Source organism: Orycteropus afer, unplaced genomic scaffold, assembly GCF_000298275.1.
Source record: "Orycteropus afer afer isolate SDZICR_OR568_19922 unplaced genomic scaffold, OryAfe1.0 scaffold00362, whole genome shotgun sequence".
Taxonomy (NCBI): Eukaryota; Metazoa; Chordata; class Mammalia; order Tubulidentata; family Orycteropodidae; genus Orycteropus; species Orycteropus afer.
The window spans coordinates 748,774-765,746 of NW_006921949.1; the positions used below are offsets into that span (position 1 = coordinate 748,774).

A 16,973-nucleotide genomic window follows, 5' to 3' on the forward strand; every position below is an offset into this window, starting at 1 on the left:
AACAGCACCTAACAACAACAACAACACAGTTGAATGCCTTTGCATAGTCAATAAAACACAGGTTAACATCTTTAACCTCTTTCATCTTTAACCTGCTTTCAGCCAAGCTCCATCTGACATCATCAATGATACCCTCATTCCATGTCCTCTTCCGAATCTGCCTTGAATTTCTGGCAGTTCCCTGTCAATATACTGCTACAACCTTTTTTTTTTTTAAGTATCTTCAGTAAAATTTAATTTATGTGTGAGATTTATGATATTGTTTGATAATTTCTGCATTCTGACAGATCAGCTTTCTTTGGAATGGGCACAAATATGGATCTCTTCCACTTTGCCAAGGTAGCTGTCTTCCAAATTTCTTGGAATAAATGAGTGAGTGCTTCCAGTGTTGCATATGTTTTTTGAAGCATCTCAGTTGGTATTCTGTCAATTCCTGTAGCCCTGTTTTTCACCAGTGGCCTCAGTGCAGCTTTAACTTATTCCTTCAATACCTTTGGTACTTGATCATATACTGCCTCCTGAAGTGGTTGAAAGTTGACCAACTCCTTTTGGTACAGTGAACTCTGTGTATTCCTTTCATCTTCTTCTCTTGCATCTTTGTTGTTCATTATTATTAGAGGTTATAGGTAGTGTATTTTTGGAAAGCATGTGGGCTGAGATTCTTAGATTGAGTAGGAATTAGACAAAGAATGAGATGGAAAAAGAACAATCTAAGTAGAAGGTGTCAAATGTGTGAAGGCACAGGAGAGATGAAAGAGCATGGCATTTGATGAACTAGAAGCACTTCAGTACTTAGTAAAGTGTTAAAAAAAGAGACTTAAGACAAAGACGGGAAAGATTGGCAGCACCAAATCATTAATGCTGCTATAAGCCCTGTCATGAGGTTTGGACTTTATCCTGGAGCCACCAAAGGGATTCAGTTAGAAGTAAGATGCAATAATCCAAGTGAGAGATGCCTAAAATCTGACTTAATACTAGGGGTTTGGAGAGAAAGATATGGGCAATTGGCTGTAGTACATTGGGAGAAGGCAGAATCAAGGATGAACCTAAGTTCAGATTTGAATAGTGGAGTGAATTATAGTGTAAATTGCTATGTTAGAGAGAACAAGAAGAGAAGTAGAGTTAGAGGATAATCGAAGTTTTGAGTATTACTCATTTGTTAATAGTGGATTAGTGGTCATAGTGCTGAAATAAGGCACGCAGATTGGGAAGACTGCAAATACAGATTTGGGTGTTATCAGCCTAATGGTAATTGAAGGCCTAAATGTGGTTGAGACTACCCAAAGAGAGCATCCATAGTGATCTCTGAAATACCAAAATTTAAAGTGTGAGGGGAAATAGCAGTTTACAAAGAGGCCTGAGAAGAAAACAAGAAGAACATTTTGAAACAAAACTTACAAAAAAATTTGCAAGGAAAGAAAGAATGGTTAATGGTACAGGGAGGTTAAGCTAGATGAGAACTGGAAGCATCCACAAGATTTAGCAACAAAGAAGTCACTAATGATGTTGATGATAGCAGCTTACTTGGCATTTTTGGCATAAAAACCTAATTAAGGAAGGTTGAAGAGTGAGTGGGAGGTGAAGAGCTGGGGCCAGTACCAATTGTGGAGTTGACTTTTACTTATGGTGACCAAAGGATGTTCAGAGTAGACAAAGGTTGATTTCTCTGAAGTAGATCACCAGGCCTTTCCCTAAGAAGTATTTGGTTGTATATGAACCTTTTGGTGAGCCACCAAGTGCTTTAACCATTTGTTGTTGTCATTGTTGTTGTTGTTATGTGCTGCTGAGTCATCTCTGACTCATAGCAATGTTATGTACACCAGAACAGAACACTGCCAGGTCCTGTGCCAGCCTCACTATCCCTAATATACCTGAGCCCATTGCTGCAGCCACCATGTCTATCCATCTTATTAAGGGCCTTCCCCTCTTCCGTTGACCCTTAACTTTACCAAGCATGACATCCTTCTCCAAAGAATGGTCCCTTCTGACAACATGACTAAAGTAGGTGTGATGAAGCCTGGCCGTTCTCACTTCCAAGTCACATTCTGGCTGCACTTCCTCCAGGATGGATATATTAGCCCTTTTGGCAGTCCACAGTACTTTCAGCATTCTTCACCAGCACCACAACTCAAAAGCATCAACTCTTCTTTGATCTTCCCTATTCACTGTCCAGCTCTCACATGCATATGAGACACTTGAAAATACCATGGCTTGGGTTAGGTGCATCCTGGTCTTCATGGAGCTATCTTTGCTCTTCAGCACTTGAAAGAGGTCTTTTGCAGCAGATTTGCCCAGTGCAATACGGCTTTTGATGTCTTGACTGCTGCTTCCATTGTCGTTGATTGTAGAACCAAGTAATAGGAAGTCTTTAACAACTTCAATGTTTTCTCCATCTATCGTGATGCTGCTTAATGGTCCAGTTGTGAGGATGTTTGTTTTCTTTATGTTGAGGTGTAATCCATATTGTAGACTGTAGTCTTTCATTTTCATCAGTAAGTGCTCTAAGTCATCCTCACTTTCAGCAAGCAAAGATGTGTTGTCTGCATATCTCAGGTTGTTAATAAGCCTTCCTCCAATCCTGATGCCACGTTCTTCTTCACATAGTCCAGCTTCTTGGATTATTTGCTCAGCATACAAGTTGAGTAAGTATGGTGAAAGAATACAACCTTGACACACTCCCTTCTTGATTTTAAATCATGCAATATCCCCTTGTTGTGTTCGAACAACAGCCTCCTGGTCTATTTACAGGTTCCTCATGAGTACAATTAAGTGTTCTGGAATTCCCATTCTTCTCAATGTCATCCACAATTTGTTATGATCCACACAATCAAATGTCTTTGCATAGTCAATGAAACACAAGTAAATATCTTTCTGGTATTTTTTGCTTTGAGATAAGATCCATCTGACACAAGCTATGATATCATATCCTTCATTCCATGTCCTCTTCTGAATCCAGCTTGCACTTCTGGAAGTTCTCTACCAGTATACTGCTGCAATTGTTTTTGAATTATCTTCAATAACATTTTACTTGTGTGTGATGTCTATGGGAGCTCTGGCAGCATACTGCCTAAGGCATTTGACTGCTAACCAGAAGGCTGACAGTTCAAAGCCACCAGCCACTCCTTGGAAGGAAGTTTGAGCAATCTTCTTCCATAATGATACTGCCTTGGAAACCCAAGGAGGGTTGCTATGAGTTGGATCCGACTCAATGGCAGTGTGTTTGGTTTAGTTTTGGGTTTGGTGATATCAACGATATTGTTCAATAATTTCTGCATTCTGTGAGATCACCTTTCTTTGGAATGGGTACACATATGGATCTCTTCCAGTCTGTTGGCCAGGTAGCTATCTTCCAAATCTCTTGGCATAGCTGTTTCTCCTCAAATTGAGTCATGCCATGCCAGCAAATGGAGGTCCCGAAAGCTTTACTTTATCCATATCATTAAGGTTGGTTCTACTCTGATGATGCAGCTCTTTCCCACTCATATTTTGAGTGCCTTCCAACCTGAAGGGCTCATCCTCTGGCACTGTATCAGACAATGTTTCAGGGCTATTTTTCAGTAACATATCAGACAATGTTTCACTTCTGTTCATAAGGTTTTCACTGGCCAATTCTTTGAGAAATGGATGGCCACTTCCTTCTTCCAAGTCTGTCTTAGGCTGGAAGCTCCACTGAAGCCTGTCCACTGTGGCTAACCCTCTTGGCACTTGAAACTCTGGTGGCACAGCCTGCAGCCTCACAGCAACACACAAACCACCACAGGATGACAAACTGACAGATGAGTTTGTCGTCTCCCTTAGCTATTCCAAAACTTCTCCACTTCCACTTCCGGGCCTTCCCTACAAGTCCCGGCCCTCCAAAAAGCTGTCTGCCACTGCCTCCCAGCCATCCCTACAAGGTCCAGCTCTCAAGAAAAAAAGCATTTATACCACCTGGGCACTCCAAAGAACTGAGGCAGCAAGGGTTTAATTACTCTTTCCAAACAGTTAGACTATACTTTCTAGAAACTTGTCACAAGAGAGATAACACAGTAGCTGACAGTGAACCTAGGATTAAGGCAGTCCTCTTTAGGAGGGGAAAGATGTAAACTTATTTGTAAATGGAGGAGATCACTGATAGGATGAGACTATGGATGTCAGAGGAGAGTGAGATCTAGAGACAGCACAATTGCTTACAGAGTAGTGAGAAGACAGAGTTGGAGCCAATTATGTGCTAAGTGTTATACAATTGTTTATATAAGGGATGGAGCATGAGGGAAAGAAGAAACCTGGGGCAGTCAGAGAAGACTTTAGGGGATAAAATTCTTAAGCCCACTATTGAAGGAAAGATTGACATTGGTTTAAGGAAAAAGAACTTTTCTGAAAGAAGAATTGGATTGTGCAAAGGCAGGGAGACAAAAGAAAGTATAGTCATGTTTAGAAAATTCTAAGTAGTTTTATTTTCTACTCTCCCTTCCTTCATATAACCTCATTCCAGTCAGTCTATACTGTTTGTTGGGCCCAACTCAAGTTGCATTTGATCATCTGTGTATCTTTGTTCGAAACATCCAGAATGCCGACCCTACTTCACCAAATATCCAAGTTTCCTTCATCCCTTGTCGCCCTGCACTAACACCAAAGCCTCCATGAATCTTCCATAAGTGTCTTTCTTCTCCTCCAGATGAGAGTAATATTACCCTCTGGAAATTCTCATGGCACTGTGCTTGTGTCTTTCTAAAGACATTTCTAATAAAGTCCCATAGTTACTCAAAGAAAGATAGTTGAGACCAGGGACCATCTTTCTATTAAGACCCTTCTTGGTTTTCCCTCCAGTGCTCAATACAGAGCCTTGTACTGAGCAGGCCTTCAGTGAGTTCAGTGGTTCTCAAACTGTGATTGCAGACCAAACAGCTTCAGCACCAGGGAACCTTTAAGAAATGCAAATTATCTACCCCCACCCCAGACCTACTGATTCAGAAACTCTGGAGGTGGAGCCAACAACCTGAGCATTAACACAGATGATGCTGATATACCTAATATTTTAGAACCAACGGGTTAACTGAAAGGAGCTCTTGTTGTGTAGCAGTTAAGGTATTTGGCTGCTAACCAAAAGGTCAATGATTCAAACCCATCAGTTGTTCCACCTAAGAAAGACAGGCTGGTCTACTTCCATAAAGATTTACAGCCTTGAAAAACCAGCAGGGGTCACTATTAATCAGAATCAACTTGATGGCAGTGAGTTTGGTTTGTTTTTTTTTGGTTGGGGACAGTTAACTGACATCTCTGTCCCTTTTCCCCTACACTTCAAGAATAGAAATTTGCACCTGCAGTTCCATTATAGGCATTTATCTTGACTATGTTTAAGAACATAGCTTTTAAATCACTCAGTTTTTTATCTGCAAATTTCTCATTTTCATGTCCCTCTTTTTCTCAACATATCATCTACATATGCAATCTTTTACTAGCCAAAGAAATTTGAGTAATAGGGAAACAATATAATTCTTTCTTAGGAAACCCCAGTGACTTCAGTGGTATCTGACTGACAAAAACACTGAATGACTAGTTTGAGTTTACTAATGACTGAATTTCCTAGAATCTACCTTTTCTTTCTTTTCCTCCTATGCTTTCCTTCCTGTCCTTCCCTTTCCTGCTTCTCATTATCACATTTTAAAACTTTTAATGTCCCAGATTATAGTTCTCTGTGATTGTACCCTTTGGAGAAAAGAGGTAATAAAAGTATTAATTAATATGCCAATCCAAACAAACATTTGCAATGAAAACCAAACATTTGCCAACAAGACCAAGTGGACTAGCCTGAATGAATGGGGGAGGGGGGGTGTTCCATTTTGCTTACATTCTTTCCCCAGCCCATCATTTCAGAGATTGAATTTAAATCATTGTGGAGAGACATCTTCCTTTGGAGTTGAATTTGCCAAACAGTCCAGGCACACCTACTGCTCAGTGAATTTCAGCATTTACTGCAGCTGTCAGCTTCCTATGGTGTAGAAAGCTGCTCTGAATTTCTGCCAGGAGTTTTTGAGCTTTTGTGTCACCTCAGCCCGAGGTGATAATCAGACAAGCCCTGAGCTAAGCAAAAGTGACACAAATGTTCAAAGATGTCCCAAACCAGCAGTTATCCTTAATAGGCAGCCTGCCCTTTGCCTATATCTGAGCATTTTCTCATCAATCCTAACATTTCGCTTTTGAGAGATTATACACACACACACACACACACATATATAATAATAATGACTGGGCAAGAAGAAATTTGCTATTGAAAGGTTACGTTTACATTTATTCCCTTTAATTAATGCACAGTTACGAAGAGCAGCCTTGATACCAAACTTATAATACTTATGTAGAATGTCTGGGTGTTTTAATACATAAACAAAAGAGAGTAGGAGTAAACATACAACCATAGCATACACATTCATACTTGCCTTTGTAAATACAACATTGTAGTAGGCTTTCCCTCATGTAATATAAACAATACACATTAGAATTATTGTTGCTATTAGGTGCCATCGAGTCAGTTTTGACCCATAATGACCCTAAGTACAACAGAACCAAACACTGCCTGGTGCTGCACCATCCTCACAATCCTTGCTATGCTTAAGCCCATCCTTGCCACTGTGTCAATCCATCTCATTGAGGATCTTCCCCTTTTTCTCTGACCCTCTACTTCACCAAGCATGATATCCCTCTCCAGGGCCTGGTCCCTCCTGATAACATGATCAAAGCATGAGAGACAAAGTCTGGCCATTCTCACTTCTAAGGACCATTCCAACTCTACTTCCTCCAAGACAGATCTGTTCTTCTAGCAGTCCATAATACAGTCAATACTCTTCTCCAACACCACAACTCAAATGCATCAGTTCTTCTGTGGTCTTCTTTATAATACCACAGCTTGGGTCAGGTGCACCTTAGTCTTCAAAGTGACATCTTTGCTCATTACCACTTACTTTTAAAGAGGTCTTTTGCAGCAGATTTGCCCAGTGCAATACATCACTTGATTTCCTGACTGTTGCTTCCATGGCATTGATTGTGGATCCAAGTAAAATGAAATCCTTGACATCTCCAATCTTTTCTTCCTCTATCATGGTGTTTTTTATTGGTTAATTTGTGTGTGTGTATGTGTGTGTGTGTATATATATATATGTGTGTGTGTGTGTATATATATATTTATTTTATGTTGAGTTGTGGGAGCTTTGGTAGCCTAGTGCTTAAGGCATTTGACTGCTAACCAGAAGTCTGGCAGTTCAAACCCACTAGCCACTCCTTGGAAGGAAGGTTGGTCAATCTACTTCCATAGTGATACCACCTCAGAAACCCAAGGAGGGGTCGCTATGAGTCGGATTCGACTCAACAGCAGTGAGTTTGGTTTGGTTTTGGTTTTATGTTGAGTTGTAAACTATACTGAAGACTGTAGTCTTTAAGCTTCATCAGTAAATGCCTCAAGTTTTCTTTGTTTCCAGTAAGCAAGATTGTGTCATCTGCATATCACACGTTGTTAATGAGTCTTCCTCCAATCCTGATGCCGTTTTCTTTTTTATATAGTCCAGCTTCTACAATTATTTGCTCAGCATACAGATTGAGTAAGTGTGGTAAAAGAATACATCCCTGATGCACACTCTTCCTGATTTTAAACCATGCAATATCTCCTTGTTCTGTTCAAATGACTGCCTCTTTGTCTGTGGGCAGGTTCCTGATGAGCACAATTAAGTGTTCTGGAATTCCCATTCTTCACAATGTTACTCATAATGTTATGATCCGCACATGCAAATGTCTTTGCATAGGCAATAAAACACAAGTAAACATCTTTCTGGTATTCTTTTATTTGAGCCGAGATCCATCTGACATCAGCAAAGATATCCTTCATTCAATGTCTTCTTCTGAATTTAGCTTGAATGTTACAATCGTAACATTAGAATTAGATTTTATATTATATAGATATAAGATAGGTCATTCCTCAAGTTGGTTAACTGTTTAGGGGAACTTGGCTTCATTTTCTAGTGCTGCTATAATAGAAATATCATACATTGATGTCTTTAAAGAACAGAAATTTATTTTCTCATAATTCAGAAGCTACAAGTTTGAATTGAAGGCACAAATTGTAGGGGAAGGTTCCATCAGCTCTGGGGAAAAATTTTGTCTCTTTCAGCTTGTTCCTCAGTTCCTTGGTGATCTTCATGTGGCATTTATATCTCCTTCTCCCTTCAAACCCCACCACAACCAATTTGTGCTTTTTGTCTCTGTGTCTGTGTTGCTTCTTATAACTCAAAAATGACTAGGTTTAGGAAACCCTCCACTCATATAACCTCAATAACATAATAAAGAAAACACTATTTCCAAACAGGATTACATCCACGGGTATAGGCTTTACCATTCAAATACATATTTTGGGGAACATAAGCCATTACAGAGGGAAGGAAAAATAGGATCTCAGGAAATAGATCTCCTAAGTCTTAAAGAAATAGAAATGCTAGAATCTTTTGTCCTTATAAATATCTTCATTATTTTGGTGATTCTTCCTCAGGGAAGCATTGAATTTCAGGTGAACTTGAGCACCAGGGAGTACTGTCAGTATTCAGAGAGACGTTGTTGTTGTTGTTGTTGTTGTTGTTAGGTGCCATTGAGTCAGCTCTGACTTATAGCGACTTATGTACAACAGAACAAAATACTGCCTGGGCCTGCACCATCCTCATAATACTTGCCATGCTTGAGCCCATCATTGCAGCCACTGTGTCAGTCCATATCATTGAGGGTCTTCCCCTTTTTCACTGATGCTTTACATTACCAAAGGTGATCTCCTTCTCCAGGACTGGTTCCTTCTGACAGCATGACCAAAATAGGTGAGACAAAGTATGGCCAGTCTTGTTTTTAAGGAGCATCCTGTCTGCACTTCTTCCCAGACAGATTTTTTCATTCTTCTGGTAGCCCATGATATTTTCAGTATTTTTTTTTTTTTTTTTTTTGCCAAAACTACAATTCAAAGGCATTGTCCACTTTACACATGCATATGTGACAATTGAAAATACCATAACTTGGGTCAGGTGTACCTTACTCTTCAAAGTGATATCTTTAACACTTTAAAGAGGTCTTCTGCAGCAAATTTGCCTAGTGCAATACAATGTCTTCTGCTTCTTCCATGGATGTTGATTGTGGATCCAAGTAAAATGAAATCTTTCACAACTTCAATCTTTTTTCCATTTATGGTGATGTTGCTTATTGGTCCAGTTGTGAGGATTTTTGTTTTCTTCATGTTGAGGTATAATCCATATTGAAGACTGTCATCTTTGATCTTCATCAGTAAATGCTTCAAGTCTCTTCACTTTCAGCAAGCAAGGTTTTGTCATCCAGAGATACAGCAAGCAAGGTTTTGTCATCCAGAGATACTGAATGGTAAAAGTCTTTACCTTTTAGAATCTGCTATATCTTTGCCATATCTGATTGGGTTATGTTCATTGATTATTTGATGGTTAAAGAGGTAAGTGTCCTAAAAAAGGATAAGAAAGTGAGTTATTTCTTTCTGTTTCAAATATATCATGACTCATCTCTGAGAGATTCACCTGAAAAATCAAGCGCATACAGATGCTGACGTTGGTTTCAATGTATTAACTATTTGTGACACAGTTATAAAAGAGAGAGGTCCCATACTAACTCTTAGTGTTGACATCCATATTATAGTGAATTATTTTTCATTATAGAAAGGACAAGGACAAGTCTTTTTTTTTTCCTCCCCATGCTAACAAAAGTGTGGGAAGAGGGATACTAAGGAATTTGACGGTATTGATCATAAAAAATTATGAGTAACATTGCAAACACTGGGAATGCAGAACTTGTACATAGACCAAGAGGCAGCTTGGTTTAAAATCAAGAAAGATGTGTATCAGGGTTGTTACCTTTCACCATGTTTGTTCATTCTGTATGCTGAGGACATAATCCAGAAAGCTGGACTGTATGAAGAAGAACACAGCATCAGGACTGGAGCAAGACTCATTAACAACTTGCTATATGCAGATGATGCAAACTTGCTTGCTGAAAGTGAAGAGGACTTGAAGAACTTACTGATGAAGATCAAGAGACTACAGCCTTCGGTTTGGATAAAGAAAGCAAAAATGCTCACAATTAGACCAATGAGCAACATCATGATAAATGGAAAAAATGCTGAAATTGTCAGGATTTCATTCTGCTTAGTTTATAGTCACCACCCATGAAAGCAGCAGTTAAGAAGTCAAATGAAGTATTGCATTTGGCAAATCTGCTACAAAGACCTCTTTAAAGTGTTAAAAAGCAGAGATGTCACTTTGAGGATTAAGGTACACCTGACCCAAGCCATGGCATTTTCAATCACCTCATATACATGCAAAATCTGGACAATAAATAAGGAAGACCAAAGATTTTATGTCTTTGGATTATGGTGTTAGCAAAGAACACTGAAAATAACATAGATTGCCAGAGAACAAACAAATTTGTCTTGGAACTATGCAGCCAGAATTCTCCTTAAAAGCAAGGATGGCAAGACTTTATTTCATGTTCTTTGGACATGGTGTCAGGATGGACTGGTATCATGGGTTTTGTTTTGTTTTTCCCATTTAATCCTACCTAATGTAAGTATGGAGCCCTGGTGGCACAGGGGTTAAGCACTGGGCTGCTAACTGAAAGGTTGGTGGTTTGAACCCACAAGATGCTCTGCAGGGAAAAGATGTGGCAGTCTGCTTCCATGAAAATTTAATCTTGGAAACTCTATAGGAAATTCTACTCTTTCCTCTAGGGTCACTATGAGTTGGCATCAACTTAACAGCAATGTTTTTTTTTTTTTTTTTTTTAATGTGAGTATTATTATACCCTATTTTACACATGAGGAAATTGAAGCTTATCTAGCTTGAATAATATGTTCAAGATCACAGAGTTAGTAAATAGCATAGGCAAGTTAAGAAAAGAAGCCAATTTTATTCCAAAGCATGGGCTCATTTTAGTAAACTATATGTTATCTCTCAGAACTGAAAGATTGTCCCTAAGCAGTTTTAATTTCATTTTAAGCAGTGGTTCTCAAACATGGGGCTTTTGCCCTCCAATCTGCCAAACATTTACCTATGTTTAGAGTTGTTTATCACAACTGGTGATGGAGTGGCTACTGTCACCAAGGGAACAGGGGTACTGCTAAAATTCTACAATTTAGGGACAGCCCTAAATAACAAAGAACTATCCAGTCCAAAATGGTGAGTAGTTTCAAGGTTGAGAAACTTTAATTCAAAGAATTGTGGGATTTTAGAGCTACTTAAGGTCTACTGTTCTCAAAATTATGAAGTAGCCCAATCGGGCATACTGTCAGTTCCTATCTCTTCCCTCTCCCACCCATTAACTATATTGAACTGTTTACTCCAATCTTACTCCAATCTAGCTCCTAGTAAGCCAAGCAAAGTTATTAACTGATAAACCCAACCTTGATGTTAAGCAAATTATTCTAAATTCCTGGCCTAAGGCATAAAAAGGTAATTGTTTTGTATATGCTTCACTCATATATACATTTTGTCCCATCACAGATGACAGCAGCCTTCTGAATCTAACTCCCTACCCCCTGGTTAGAAGACGGAAGAGAAGGTTCTTTGGGCTGTGTTGTCTTGTCTCGAGCTAAGCAGTTCCTCCTGGAAACCCACCACTGGGAAGACCAGAAAATTCGCAGCACCTGAGGACCTCCAGACAGCTGAACCACATAGTTTTGGTTTTTGACTATGTTTTCTATGCTCTATTACTTTTATTTGACTCCCCTTGCCCTTTTCAATGATTTTACATATGAAAGCAGCTGTGGTTGAGAAAAAAATAACAGATTCAAAAAGCAGGCTGTTTGTAAAAGGATTTTTAAAGCTAACATTGTGCATGTCTGCTCTGAATCATACCATAACAGATGCAACAATTATGATTTTTAAATTATTTAAAGATTTTTTAAATATATTATACAGAGAAAAACTACTTCATGTATAATAGTATACCTGTAGCTCTTGCTAACCTCATGTTAACAATTTATCATATCTGAAAGAAGTCTTTAACATAAGAATCTATTTAAGATTGTAAAACTGTGCTCAAAATTCCAATCAATATTGTTAGAAATAATATTACAACAAAACACATACCACTTCATCTATTGCTTTTCTCTGCACTCATTCACATTTAGTCTTCCATTCTGTCTTAATCTAAGAGCTTCAACATAAAAATATCTTAATTTATGATGCAACAAAACCATATATAAAAAAATAGTTAAATTTTGTAAATACACAATAGTCCTAATACCTTCACACAATGCATATGGTAACTAATTTCCTTTTGATCCAATGATGTCTTTTTCAGCTTCTTGGAGAATGAAGTAATCCAGTTAGGAAATGGTGTAGTAACATATACAATTACCCTCAAATGTAAAATTGAATATTATCACATTTTGTTCTAATTGAAATCTGAAGCATGGTGTCTGCACATCAGCATAGTGTTAAATCTTATAGGGCATGCTGGAATTAGTTCAGATCGTAAAAATATTTAACATTTTACATTGTTAATAACTTATTTTTAGTTATGCTAAGCTTGTCTCATTTTAGATGACTATGCAGATATGACTTTTCCAATGTGTACTTGGTGTCTTGTCTTATGCTTGGAATCTTGAAAGCAGGACACATTAAGCAATACTATATTTTAGAAACGAGGAAGCCACACACTTTGTTTTTCTGCTCATATCTGTTTTGTGATCTTCCTCCACTAGTAACATGGTACAAATTTCGTTATATTTTCCCTTATTCTTCCCTTGGCCTTTTTCCCAGACAGATTTTCCCATGGGTTGAGAGATTAGGTCTTTGTACTTCTTTTCTTGTTTCCCATGGTCTGGAAAATCTTAAAGTCAGACACGAGGCATCAATGTGTAGTACAATAAAAAGATGACCTAGATGTTTATAAGTGGCTTATCCAAGACACATCTTTAACCCCAACCCTATACTTTCTCAATTCTAACATGCACAGAGCATTTATATACTCTCCAGTATTCTGACCTAAAGCCTATATATTTTAAAGCTTTTAGCTCTAGTGAAGGTGAAGACAGGAACAGATGAACTACTGGAATAATTATTGTATTAGGTTGAAACATATGAAATTGTTGATATTTGACTGTTTTTGACCTACAAAAATGGCACTTTCATATGGTTTCACCTAATTTCTGATACTGTGCAAATTACCCTTGGTATTTCCTCCTGGCTGTTTGGACTAAAAGTGAAAGAACTAAAGAGTTGGAAGAGATCTCAAAAGCTATGCAGGTCTCTATTTAGCTCATGTCAGCTGGTTATTGGCCTTATTTTTGGAATCCAGAGTTCTGTTCTAGTGACTGGTCATTAATACATGGTTACAGGTATGTCCAGCTTTACATAAAAAAGTATCTTTGGAAAGTTATATAACAAAAATCACAATTTTCTGAATTAAATACTTGAAAAACGATGGTGGTACTATGCTATTTAAAGCTGGTGGTGTAGTGCCTAAGGCATTTGACTGCTAACCAGAAGACTGGCAGTTCAGTCCCATCAGCCACTTCTCGGAAGGAAGATTGGGCAATCTACTTCCGTAAAGATACTGCCTCAGAAACCCAAGGAAGGGTGGCCATGAGTCGGATCTGACTCGATGGCAGTGAATTTTTTGAGTTATTCACTTTGTAAAGCAGTAACCACTTCCAGATTTACCTGGTCTGCAAACTCTGATTTTCATATATCAGATTTGATTAAAGCTTAATAGCATAGTGCCTAAGGCACTTGACTGCTAACCAGAAGGCTGGTGGTTCAAACCCACCAGCCACTCCTCGGATGGAAGATGGGGCAATCTACTTCCGTAGTGATACTGCCTTGGAAACCCAAGGGGGGTTTGCTATGAGTTGGGTCTGACTCCACAGCATATAACAACATAACAACAACAATGCCTTCCTGAATCTGGTTGATATAGTTGAGCCCATTTCTTCTTTTAATCCCCTGAGGTTATTTTACTTAAGGTCTACTGTTCTCAAAATTATGAAGTAGCCCAATTGGGCATACTCTCAGTTCTTATCTCATCCCTCTCCCACCCATTAACTATATTGAACTGTTTCCTACAATCTTACTCCAACCTAGCTCCTAGTAATCCATGCAAAGTTATTAACTGATAAACCCAACCGTGGTGTTAAGCAAATTCTTCTAAATTTCTGACCTAAATCACTTCTGCTTTGTTAATTTGTGTTCACACTCACCTTAGTCTCTGTATGAAAATAACACTAACCTTCCTTGCAGTTGTCCTTTGTACAACTGAAGACTGTTAATAAATTCAGGTCTCACCTCCATGTTCAGGAAGGCTGTCATAGCTATTCATGGAGATGAGAATTTGTCTGATTACTGAATCAGACTTTCCATATGTAAGGTAAATAAATTCAGTCACCTATCTTTTATTCATAGTAACTGTTTCTCAGGCTTTGATTAGTTTTTGCAGTTCCTGTGACCACATTCCAACATTCATAGATCTTCTTTCAATTTTAATCCTAAAATTAAATTTAATGCTCAAAGTCCTGATTACCTACACTGACTCATGGTTACAACTGACAAGTCACCATCTGCCTTTATATAGGCCAAAGCATCTCTTTAGGCATTGACCCCACCCTCTTCTTACCTCCCAAAGGACTTTCTCAGATGTGGTTCCGTGAGATAGAGTTCTACTGTCTTTACTTCCTTCTGGTAATTCATCTTCAAATGAATAACTCTGAGGAGTCCCCAGAGGTGCTGAGAGAACACTGACCCCTAAGACTTCAGAAATACCGCTATTTCATTGTGTGAACCAACATTCTTGAAGTAGAAAAGGATGCAAACCTTTTGTGGCACATACTCATTTTAACACCATATTTTAACACTTCTTGATTTTTTTTCCAGATTAAAAATACAATACATATTCTTTGTGGGAAATGAGAAAAATACCACCAATAATAAAGAAAACAAAAATCACCTGAATCCCACCGCAACAACACTGTTTAAAATCACATTTTAAGACTTTAAATCGGTCAGTGACTGAGCCCCAAAGCACTTTTGGATAAAGTTATGTGAAGAAATACATGCCCACAAGGCCAAGATGCCACTTTAAAAAAAAAAAAAAAATCTGTCCACTGCATGTATGAGTCGGGTTTGACTCGACGGCACATAACAACAACAACAACAGCATGTATCTAGGAATACATGGATGGCAAGCTCTGGCGGTGCCATTAGTCAGGGTACAGACAGCTCTAGAAGTAGCATAGCACTGATGCCTCGTTTAATGCACTAAAGCTCTTGGGGAAATTCTAAAATTCTGCTAGACCGTTTTGTTCCCTGATGCTCCAGTGAAAAACAGTTGGGATACTCACTGTATGGCAGTACTGCCACCTACTGAAAGCTGAACTGTGAAGTGAGAGAGGAAAAAATAAACACAGACACATCAGAGGGGAATAAAACATCTAACATATTTCAGACAACAAGTGAATGGACCATATTAACAGTGATCTCACCTGGAATTTCAGATTTTGAAAAGCCCCAAGTTGAAAGGATTAAGGATATCAGCCAGTGTAACTTCCACCCATACACCTATACTTAAGTAATGTCTATCATTTCTTTGTGTTTTAGAATGTTACCAAATGCAAAATGATCAACTTTTCAGGTAACTATACCTAGGCTGAGAAAAGGCAGTGATACACTATTGAGCTCAGAACAGATCATTAGAATTAAAATTCAGAAATAGGCCCAAGATATAATACTTAAAAAATTGAGTACATTATAAAGATGGCGTTTCAAATCTGTGAGAAAAGATTAGATTATTAAGTAAATTTTGTTGAGATAACTGGTTAGCCATTTGAGGGAGAAATATTATTAGATCTATACCTCATAACTTGTGCCCAAGTAAATTCAATATAAAGATTTAAATGCAAAGGCACATAAATAAACATGTAAAATATCTAGCAGGCAGTATGTATGAATATGTATGTGATTTTAGTGTGGGCAAATCTTTCTGAGTGTAACAACACCAAAGGAAGAAACCACAAAGGAAAAGATGGATGAATTTGACCAATTTAAAATGCAAATTTTCTATATAATGAAAAACAACAAGCCAAAGTAAGAGAAAATAATATTTGCAATATATGCACAAAGAGTATAGATCTTTAACATGTATTAATAGCTTAAGTACCATTAAACTTTGGGAACTTTCCATGACCTATCCCCAATGCTCACACCTAGTCAAATGTTCACATTTCTTTCTATTCTCTCCTTGTTGCTCTTTTTTCATTATTTCTTATTTAATTGTTTGTTTTTTTCCCACTAGATTGAAAGTTCAAGAAAGCAGCAACCATGTCTATTTTGCTTACTGTTGTATTCCCAACACCGAACACAGTGATACAAAGCAAATGCTGAAAACATATTTATTGAATGAGTGAATAATGAATGCATGAATAAATGACATGACTCAAAAAGAAGCAAACTTTCCAGTAGAGAATTGAAGCTAGGATACAAACTAGCAATGCACTATAAAATAAAATAATGCACTAATAAAAATATGAAAAATATTTGAATATATTAGTCATCAGAGATGCAAATTAATATGATATACTTTTTTTATGTATCAGAAAGGCAAACAGTATAAAGAATTAAAATTCCCAGGGATGTAAAGGGAGTATGAAAATGAACATTCCAGAAGAGTCAGTGAGAGTGTAAACTGATACAGCCTTTCTGGAAAATATTTTGGCAATAAAATTTTCAAAAGCCTTAATAATGTGCTTGTACAGTGTCTTGTTATCTAGTGCTACTATAACAGAAATACCACAAGTGGGTGGCTTTAACAAACAAATTTATTTTCTCACAGTTTAGGTGACTAGAAGTCCAAGTTCAGGGTGCCAGCTCCAGCAGAAGGCTTTCTCTCTCTGTCAGCTCTGAAGGAAGGTCCTTCTCTCTTCTGAGCTTCTGCTCCTGGGTGAACTTCATGTGTCT

At 38.0% G+C, this 16,973-nt stretch overlaps 1 protein-coding gene across 1 annotated transcript in view; it reads left to right on the forward strand.

Annotated features, from left to right (window-relative positions):
* Positions 1-11,614, forward strand: part of LOC103207280 (regulator of G protein signaling 7 binding protein) — a 238,880-nt gene extending 227,266 nt beyond the window's left edge. Inside the window, exon 8 of the mRNA XM_007952850.1 lies at positions 11,523-11,614. Coding sequence (XP_007951041.1) covers positions 11,523-11,614 — 92 coding nt within the window. The remainder of the gene's footprint in view (positions 1-11,522) is intronic.
* Positions 11,615-16,973: the final 5,359 nt, after the last annotated feature.